This window comes from Rhinolophus hipposideros, assembly GCF_964194185.1.
Source record: "Rhinolophus hipposideros genome assembly, chromosome: 6".
Taxonomy (NCBI): Eukaryota; Metazoa; Chordata; class Mammalia; order Chiroptera; family Rhinolophidae; genus Rhinolophus; species Rhinolophus hipposideros.
This window is the reverse complement of record NC_138052.1, coordinates 72,401,561-72,411,713: the sequence shown is the minus strand read 5'-3', so window position 1 is coordinate 72,411,713 and position 10,153 is coordinate 72,401,561. Positions and strand designations below refer to the sequence as shown.

The window sequence follows — 10,153 nt, the reverse complement described above, 5'->3', positions numbered from 1 at the left end:
AGCTGCGGGAGCGGCCCGGCGGCGTCGCGGGGCTCGCGGACGGCGGCGGCGGCGGGAGCGGGTGCCGGGGCGGACTCACGCGCGGCCGGGAGCGACCGGAGGCGACGGAGGACCCGAGCGTCGCGGCCTCGGCGTCGCGGTGAGCGTCTGAGGCCTCCCCTCGGCCCCACTGGGTCCGGGGCGGCGATCGGGCCGCGCCCTCCGGGGCTGGGACTGAGGACAAACCCGTTTCCATGGCGACGCCCTGAGGTGGAGTCGCGGCGGGAGGGGTCCGCCACGCACGCACGCGGTTTCTCGGGGCCTCCCCGGCCTCCCGGTTCCCTCGGGGATTCTGGCCCTGAGGCCTCCCTCCCGGACGAGGTCGTGGTCCGAGCTCCTCCGGGCAGACCCGGCAAGGACTGGGTTTAGACATGGCTGGGTCCTCTCTGGACGGAAGGAGCTTCTCCCCGTGCTCGTCCCGGTAGCGAACACGCGCCGCGGCCTGAGGCCGGTTTAGATAATTTTTCTCAAAGGTGCATGGAGATCCTTCCATTAGAGACGAATGCGCACAGCCTTTAGGTGTTTTCCTGCGGACTCTTTTCTGTGCTTATTTTTATGCCGTTATTTTGTAATGAGAATGCTTTCTTGAGAAGCTAAGTGGCAGGTGGTGATTTAAAACAGAACATAAGTCGATGTGAGGTGTGAGGCGAACTGTGGCATGCGCGAGCTCCGGAAGGTTTCCGTGCACAATTCCTGTGGGCTGAAGCCGTGAGCCCAGCCCCACGCACGGATTCGGCTGGTGGAGACGCGGATGATCCGGTCAGGTGCCCAGATGATGTCATTTGTCAGTTACCAGAGGCTCTGAGAAAAGATGGAGAGAGGCGAAAAAAATCGATCCTGGCAACGAACCCGCAATGCTGTGGGGTTGCCAGTAGAGGGGGTGGGACTATTTTTCATGTATTAGGTGATCTTGATGTACAGAGCATAAAAGCTATTGGAAACTATGGGTCCCTGTGAAATAGCTCATTGAGAAGATAACGTTGATCCATGGTTTCGGTTTTCTCTATTCATGTCTTGATTTATTTGGTTCTGACTCAGGCAACATAGGCAAAATACTGTAAGGTGATATCTTCACATCAATATTTATGGAGTAGCCACAGGTGCCTCTTCCTTTAGTAAGAATTAATTATTTATTTATTGGCCAAATGATGGTATGTGTATATGTTTATATGACAATTTTTAATCGTTTTATATTTGTGGCCAGTGCCTAATATACTCAGTGTTCTTTGAAATTACTGTATTAATAATGCCAAATGATGGTACATCTGCCATTGAAACAGTTGTATGCAAGACACTGTTCTAATTACCAGTAATTATAATTGCCAGACAAATCATCATAATTTTAGAGTTAGATGGGTGCTCAGAGATCAGCCAGTCCAAAGTGCAAAAACTGCAAACATAGCCCAGTAGATAAACTAGGAAGCCACAGTGTGATTAGAAATATGTATTATGAAACTAAATTTATACCAGTGACCGAACTAGGACCAAATATCAAAAATTAAATATCAGATATAAAACACATAATATATTGTTTTGTTCTATACTGTCAAACTTTTTTATTTCATTCTGTGATACATCCTATATTTAAACTTTTTTTATTTTTATAGTTTACCTTTTTCAGTACTCACTGTGGCTCCTATAAATTTTTATTCTTTTTATATTCTTTAACAACAGATGGGGTGAGGGGGAAACTTAAATATGTCTATAACTGGAAAGATTTCCTCATCCGAACTGGCGTTTGTTATTTAATAATATCGTTGTTCCCTTTTTGCACTGTTTTTCATTCATCTGTTAAGTTTTTCCATTTTTTCTGAAGTCAAACTTTTCAGCCTTCTGTTTGACTCCATTATTCACTATTAAAAGTTAGTCACTTTCATGTAATTCATTATTATCATTTTTATTAGTAGTAGCAGTATTTTGCCATTGTTGACTAGTTTGCAAATAACACTTTGATTTTAAAAATTGCTTTTTGTGTTGATTTAGTTTAGATTTAAAAATGTAAAAACAAAGACTTAAGTACCACAATACATATACTGGGGGTGCCAAAAAATGTATACACATGACTTGTATTCTTCTTTTGTTATCAGTATATATTGAATATTACAATTTTAATACCTTTTTTTCCATTCTTAAAATGTGTATATATTTTTTGACACCCTCTGTATTTACAATAGCCAACAAACAACTGTTAACATTGTGTCATTTTTCTTTCAAGTATTTTTTAACTTAAGAAATAAAACATTTCCAATAAAGCTAAAGTTCTTTTTCTGCTGTACCCATTCTCTCCCTGCCCACCTGATATTGGTCATTCATATTTTTTTATTTTTTTATTGATCAGTCTTGCTGAAAACTTATTATTTTAGTAGTTTTTTTTTCAAATGAACCAATCTTTTGACTGTTGGATTTTCTCTCTTATTGAATATTTGGGAATTTTCTAGATAGATCATTGTTACTGATTTCTAAATTCGTCATGTGGTCAAAGAACATACTCTGTATTATTTCAGTACCTTTAAATTTATTGAGGGTTGTTTTTTTTTTTTTTTCTGTCTAGCTTATGACCTATCTTGGTTAATGTTCCCAGGGTTCTTGAGGAAAAAAGTGGATTTTTGGCCAATGGTTAGTGGAATGGTCTATAAATGTCAATTAGGGTCAACTTGGTTAAAGTGTTGCTCAAACCTTTTATATAGTCACATTTTTATGTCTCCTTATTTTGTCACTCTGGGGGGGGGGTGACTGTTAAGTCTCTAATTATGATTGTAGATTTGTTTATTTCTCCCTCTAGTTCTGCCCACTTTTTCTTGGATTTGATAGGTTTGTTATTAGTCACATACACATTTAAGATTGCTATGTCTTTCTGATAAATTGACCCTTTTATGTCTGCCTTACTCAAATACCATATTTTATTAATCCTATGAAGCACCTGTTCATATTTTCACATCTCTGAAATAATTTCTGAAATCTAAACCTTTTATGTATCTGACAATTGATGATTTAAAAGCATAGTTGACTTTGTAACTCTTTTTCTTATATAGAGATACATAAAATAATTATGCACCTTTCAAATGATGGTGCTTTCAATTGATGAAATGTGGTAAGATAATTGCAAATTATTACTTTAGCAAAAAATAATTTTTTTTTCAATTTTTTTATCAATAAGGTTGGAAAAGATCAGAAAATTTAATAATACAATGTGATGGTAAATTGTAGTGAACAAGCACTTTTTATATTACTGTAGGCATAAAAATGGTCAAATCTCTATGAAGGACAATTTAGCAAAATGAAAAATGTTTTAAATTCATATACTTTTTGATTCAGCCATTATACTTCCAGGAATTATCTTATAGGTATACTTGCATGTATTTTGAATGATACATATATGTTTATTCATTGCAGCATGGTTTGAAATAATATAATTCTGGAAACAATTTAAATATCTTTCAATAATAGACCAGTTAAATGAATTATAGTGCATCCATACAATGGAATGTTATATATCCATTAAATTACATTCCAGCTAAGTAGAAAATTCCATCTAATATTCTTTTTCCTTTAGCACTGTTCAGAGTACTCACTTTTATCCATTATCTAATGTTGCTGAGGAGATGTCTGAGTCTAGCATAAATTATTTAATTTGTAGGTGGCCCTGTTTCTTCTGTGTAGATGCTAATAGCATTTTTATTTATCCTTAAAATGCAGCAACATTCCATAATATATCTTAGTCTTAATCATTTTCTATTAATCATTTTCTAATAATTTTTTCTGGAACATGATGAGCCTCTTCAGTTTTCAGCTTTATATCCTTGAATATTTGGTCTGTCTCTTTGTTCAAGACTATTACTTACGTTAGATCTCAATAGTTTGTCTACCAAATCTATCATCTTTGTTCTATCTAACCACTTTGTTCGAATCTAGCTATGTTTATCTTGTAATCTTCATTCTGAATGTTTTCCCAAGCTTGTCATACGTTATTAATTTGGTTTTCTGAAGTATCTATTCTACTTGGAGTTGTTTCTAATGTGGTTTCAAGTTCTATGGAATTTTTTCCTCTTCCTTTTTCTTTTATCTTTTGCTTCCTTCAGCTCTCTTTTCACATCTGTTTTATGGAGTTATGTTTTATTTATCTGCATGCAGAGCAGTTTTTCTTTAAACCATTTTACAAAGTAGTTCTTCAAATGTGTATGTATTTTTTCTTTTTCACATTATGGCCCCTCCTTCTTATTTTCTTGCAATGCTACTTTTCCGTGTTACTTATTTTTCATGTTATTTATTGTTGAAAGGGGCAGTTATATTCTGGCCTGCTCTTTGCCCAAGAATGGTATAAGAGGAATCTTCTCAACCCCCTCCCATTGGCCATTGGAACTGCTTTAGAGGCTGAGCTAGGAGACTGGATACATTATCATCATCTCTCTTCAATTGGCTGATGGATGGTACAGTTTTCAAATGCTCTCTCTAAAGCAGTTTTCCACAAATATATATATATATATATATATATATATATATATATATATATTAGTTATTGATACTAATTGATAGTACTTACAGTACTTATTGATAGTACTGTTATAAGTTTTTAACATTTAAATTTTAAACCATCCTTACATTAACTAAGAAAGAATTTTTTTTAAATAGACGGTTAATTGTCCCAACAATATTTATTGAATAAAACATCCCTTTCCTACTGATTTGAAATGCTACATTGATTGTAGTGAGTTCAATGGGACCCCAAAGGAAAACAGGTCCTAATTCCTGGAATCATATGTTAAAGTTTTTGTAGATGTGATTCAGTTAAGAATCTTGACATGAGAGTATTCTGGATCACCTGGGAGGGTCTTAAATGCCATTATAAGTGTCTTCACTTTAGAGAGAGGAAGAGAGGGATTAAATACATACACAGAGAAGGTGATGTAAAGACAGGCAGAGATTGGAGTTATGTTGCCATTAGCCAATGTCTACCAGCAGCCACCAGACGCTGGAAGAGGGAAGGAAGGAAGTATTCTCCCCTAGAGCCTCCCATCCTTGCCTGTAGCTTGATTTCAGACTTCTGGCCTCCAGAACTGTGAGAGAATAAATTTCTATTGTTTTAAACCAAATTTGTGGTAATTTGTTATAGCAGCCATAGAAAGTTAATGTATTTTATACACTACATTATTTTATATATTTTGGTCTCTTTGTGGATTTTTTGTTTTGTTTTACTGCTTTCTGTTTTGGTGTCAGTACTGTTCTGTTTTAATTAGTAAGGTTCACATTCAGTTTTATTTTAATAATTGTTATTTTATTAAAGTATATATACATGACTTTTAAAAGTCCAACATTAAAGGATTATAATGTGTAAAAGCAGTCCTCTCATTCCTGCCTCAGTTCCAATCTACAGTGGCATCAACCTTCAAGCCTTCTGTTCCTCTGACCATCCTTCTAAATCTTATGTTTATATGCTGCTTTTTGATTTATTAACTTAAGACCTTATCTGCTTACTTTCCATATGGTAGATGAGGACTTAGCTATCCTTCACCACCACTATCTCCACTTGCCCTCCCCCAATATAACTATACTACCGTCTTTACTAAATCAAGTGTTTACATTACTGTAAACTATTACGTATTGAAACAATCATGCCCTATAACTGTTCCTCCTTTTTTGAATATCCTTTTCCTTCATTTCTTAGAGTTAGTAATGGCTTTTTTTATTTACCTAATTTTCTGAATACCATTGATTTTCTTTTCCTGATTGTTCTAACGTTTCTGCTATATTAAGACTTTAGTATGCTCAAACATATCAGTTATGTTTCACAGAGATCTCTTTTCCAGAGTTTTTCATCTTCTGCTTGAATATGGGCTGCTTGTTCTATGCAGCTAGTCATCTTGGGCCTTCCCTTCATTGCTCTTCTGAATTGGATATTGCACTCTTCCATCTTGTACTGCTGCTTTTGAGAACTCTGCTCTTATTTTGACCCCCATCATGACCTTTTTTCTCTCTTAAAACCTTCAGGATTTTTTTTATCCCTGGTTGCCTAAAAGTTCACAATAATGCATTTTGGAGTAAATCTTTTTGTATGGAGATTTGGGTCCTTCAGTTATAGGAAAGTTTCTTAAATTATTTTCTCCTGTAAGTAATCTCCGGTAGTCAAATATTGGACTTTTTGGACAGTCTCTTACTTTCTTACCTTTTTTATGGTTCTACTTTCTGAGATATTTTTCAACACTTTCATTAAAGTTTTAAAAATTTCAGCTATCCTGGTTTTTTGCCCAAGAGTTCTTTCATATTCTTTTACTATTCCTTTCCTTTACTATTCCTTACTATAGTGGTAATCTGTTGTTTGTTTGTTTGCTTGTTTTGTTGTTTTTTAATGGAAGCAGTGTCTTTACTTAGCTCCCTGAGGAGATTAATTAGAGGGTTATGTTTTGTTTTGATCCCTATATTGTCTTTGTTTCCTTTCAGCTTTTTTTACTTTTGTTGGTTTAGGTCAGAGGTCTTTCTTGATGGAGACTTTCCTCAGCTATTTGGGTATATTTGAGTCTCCATTTATATTTAAGAATAAGACTATAACAAAGCTAATTGGAAGCTTTGTATATATGAGTGAGCTTGTCCACTGGTGAGTTTTGCTTTAGTGTGAATAACAAAGACTCATCCTTTTAGAATGTTCAAATGAAATACTCCTTTTCTCTGGAGTTTTTAATTTTTTCCAGAGAAAAAAAAATGTTCCAGTCATTTCTGAGGAGCGGAGGGTGTGTGTGTGTGTGTGTGTGTGTGTGTGTGTGTGTGTGTAAATGCTTTGCTACTGGTGAACAAGGAAGGTGGAAAAGAGCTAGACATTCTACGATTTAGTATGTATTAATTTTCATTTAATCATTTTGTTTTCAGGCCACTGTGCTTTGTTGGTGTGCCCAAGTCCAGAGCTTTCCTGGTTAGATTTCTTCAACTTCCATTGAGTGACACAGATTAGGGAGGGGCCTCAGGGTCCAGCCAGCTGTTTACAGACTTCAATGAATCCTTCCACTTCCAGATGGTGAGTCTTTCATATTCTGAGAGGTAATTATTCACTTCTCATTAGTGTTTCTCTGTTAGCATCTTAAGTTTTTACTTTCTCTACTGTCTTCCAAAAATTTATTGAAGTCGCTTATCTGCTTTTGTCAGTATACTTATTCTCTATATTTAGAGATTAATAGATTACTTTTTTGTTTTATACCTTTACTGTTACTTTAGTTGGTTTGGGAAGGAAAAGCAGGTGTGCATTTGATCAATCTGCATTTTTAACAGGCACCCTTATAATGTATTTTAATATCTGAAAGGGCAAGTTCTTTCCCTTCCAGGTTATTCTCAATACTGACCTTTAAAATTATTGTCAATCAAATACAAAGAATTTAGAACTTAAAATATTTGTATACTGTATATTCTTGTTTATAGAATATGAGTGGTTCTGCACTTGGGTACATTGGGCAGAGGATTGGGAGAGGTATTGGCCTGGAATTTACAATAAAGTTGGAAATATAATTCTAAAGTTTCATAAGGGATTAGCTTTAATGTCATTTTAATGTAAAAACTTAGTGTTTGACACTTTAAACTATCAAAAGCATTTGAAATACAGTTTTCTGCCATTCTTTCAAAATACAATATTTTCTTCTCTAGTTCACTTACTCTTCTCAATATATTGTTTATATTTTGAATGGTCTTATTTATTTCATCAGCACTTTTCAAGTCTTATTTTCTAATAATCTGTTTTAAACGCTACCCATATGTTCTTTATGAAATGATATGACAAAAGAGCTGTAAGTAAATTAATTATATCTCTATAGTAAATTCTTAAATCTTTCAGAAAGATAAATAGATAATAATCCTGAACCATAAAATTTTTGTTAAAAAATAATATCAATTAGTCTTTTTTATGTGGCCTTTTCTTTACAGAATAAAATTATGATGACTACTAAAATTATAGACTACTTATATAAAAATAATTCGTACTATAACTAGAAATTCAAATGTAGTTTGCAATGTAGGCTTTGTCAATTTTTGTTAATGATCCATATCTCTTGTTTTCATTCTTAAAAGCAACACCCTTTTTTATTTACGTAATTCCTAGAAACCTATAGGTTAAAATTAGGAAATTAATATTTTATATTTAACTCACTATAAGAGAGGAGACAGCTTTTAATCGCACTTTTCCACCTTTAAATTGGAAAAGAACACTACTTTTGGAGTCAAAAGATCTGGATGTGTGCTAAGTATCAGAATGTTCTTAATGTATTTGTATCCTTGAGAAATTTCCCTTAATTTGACAGAGCCTCAGCAGTCTCATCTATAAAACTGGACTAATAAAATCTGCCATTTCTAGCTTTCAGGGTTCTCATTAGGATCAAAAGAGATAAAATGTGTAAAAATGTTTTTTAAATTGTCAAGGGTTCTACAAGTATAATGACCATTTTATTAAAGTAAGTAGTAGTACTAAGATTATTGGGAACTTTTAAATATCCTAAGCTGTCTCTAAGACTCTACCTTTTATATAATTTTGAATTCTTTTTGAAAAATGATTAAGCTCTAGTCCTTTTATAAGAATAATGGAATGAAGTGGTAACCTCTCTATGGGCAACTTAACCTGCTTAGTATGAGATTTTGGGGTGTATGATGGAATGGAGGTAATAGCCATAGTCTTACTACTTTAGATAAAAACAGTTTCGCATTTAATTTAATGTTATCCGATCAATGTCTTATTGGTGTATGATTGCAGTGCCAAGTGTAGCATCCAGGACAAAGTTGGCACTTAATATACGCATGGAACTGAATTTCTCATTGAGACTATTTGGAAATTTCAGCTAATTAGTTCTGCACTAGTTCATGTCTCAGTGTACTTGTAAATTTCAACTACTCTAGTCCTGTAATGGTTCTAGTTTCTCAGTAACCATATTTGTCTAACTAACAATTAAGGTCACCTATTGTAAAGGATTCATGTTTATAACCTGGATGCGATTCTAGTCTGATATTAAAGCTGGTGCTTTACATAATATAAAGCACAGGGCAGTTTGAGGAGCAGATTCTCAATCTGTGACTTGATAGTTTCTTTCATACAAGTAACCCCTAATAATTTCAGCAAGCTTCAGTTTATTTCATCCATGAAAAGGGACATACAAAGACCCTGTAACATAATCTACTCATTGATTTGCTAGAGTCAAAACCATTTCTGAATTAATGGACAGTTGAAAGATTAATCAAGCAATACACACATACATACATACAAACATATATATAAATATATATATATATATATATATTTATATATATAGTGTATATTTGTGTGTGTGTGTGTGTGTGTGTGTATACATACATATGAACAAAGCCTACTCAGTGTCTTATTACAAACAGTAAAGCTTAGAGAGACTTACAACCCTTCAGACTATACTTTGAGAACCATGGTCTGGATCAGAGATGTGTAACCTTTTTCTATAAAAAGCCAGATAGTCAATAATTTTAGCTTTGTGGGCCATGCAATCTGCTTGATATACTAAACTCTGCTGTAGTAGCAAGAAAGCAGCGAAGGACTAATTTGCTAGCAGGCTACAGTTTGCAGTACGTCTAGATCCCTGAATTGAATTGAGAGGTGTTCTTGGTGAGGCAGATCATTTGACCACAAACCACTCTGTTCTGAGGTGAGTTAGATCACATAGTAAAGTTGTTTGAATTCTTTTTCTTAGGTTGAATTATATAAAATTGTTGAATTTGTAGGTCAAAATGGTCTATTGTTCCCAATTTCATATTGGTCAGTCAAAAAAAAAGCTATTTTACTTATGAAAACTGTTTAATAAGCACATATTAATATAAATTAATATAAGACCCAGTCTTATTTAACTATAAGACCCAGTCTTTAATACAATACAATACAATACAATACAATACAATACAATACAACACAACACTGGATCTTATATTAATTTTTGCTCCAAAAGACGCATTAGAGCTGATTGTCCAGCTAGGTCTTATATTCAGGGAAACACGGTTGTTTTATACTCTCACTCATGAATAAGATTTTTAAAATTCTTTTAGTGGTCTCTCATTGTATGGAAGTGTCTATTCCTTTTGAACCATAATAGAAAGTTGAACTAGATAACCTCTGAAGTTGTTTTTAATT

At 34.5% G+C, this 10,153-nt stretch overlaps 1 protein-coding gene across 2 annotated transcripts in view; it reads left to right on the top strand.

Annotated features, from left to right (window-relative positions):
• The window catches only part of ICA1L (islet cell autoantigen 1 like), a 59,882-nt gene continuing 49,729 nt past the window's right edge, over window positions 1-10,153 (top strand). Inside the window, exons 1-2 of one of the 2 annotated variants that reach the window (XM_081051450.1) lie at window positions 1-139; window positions 6,898-7,042. In XM_081051450.1, coding sequence (XP_080907576.1) covers window positions 7,020-7,042 — 23 coding nt within the window. In that variant the 5' untranslated portion in view covers window positions 1-139; window positions 6,898-7,019. Of the gene's footprint in view, window positions 140-246; window positions 461-6,897; window positions 7,043-10,153 lie in introns of those variants that run through there. The other variant, XM_081051451.1, reaches the window with a different exon arrangement.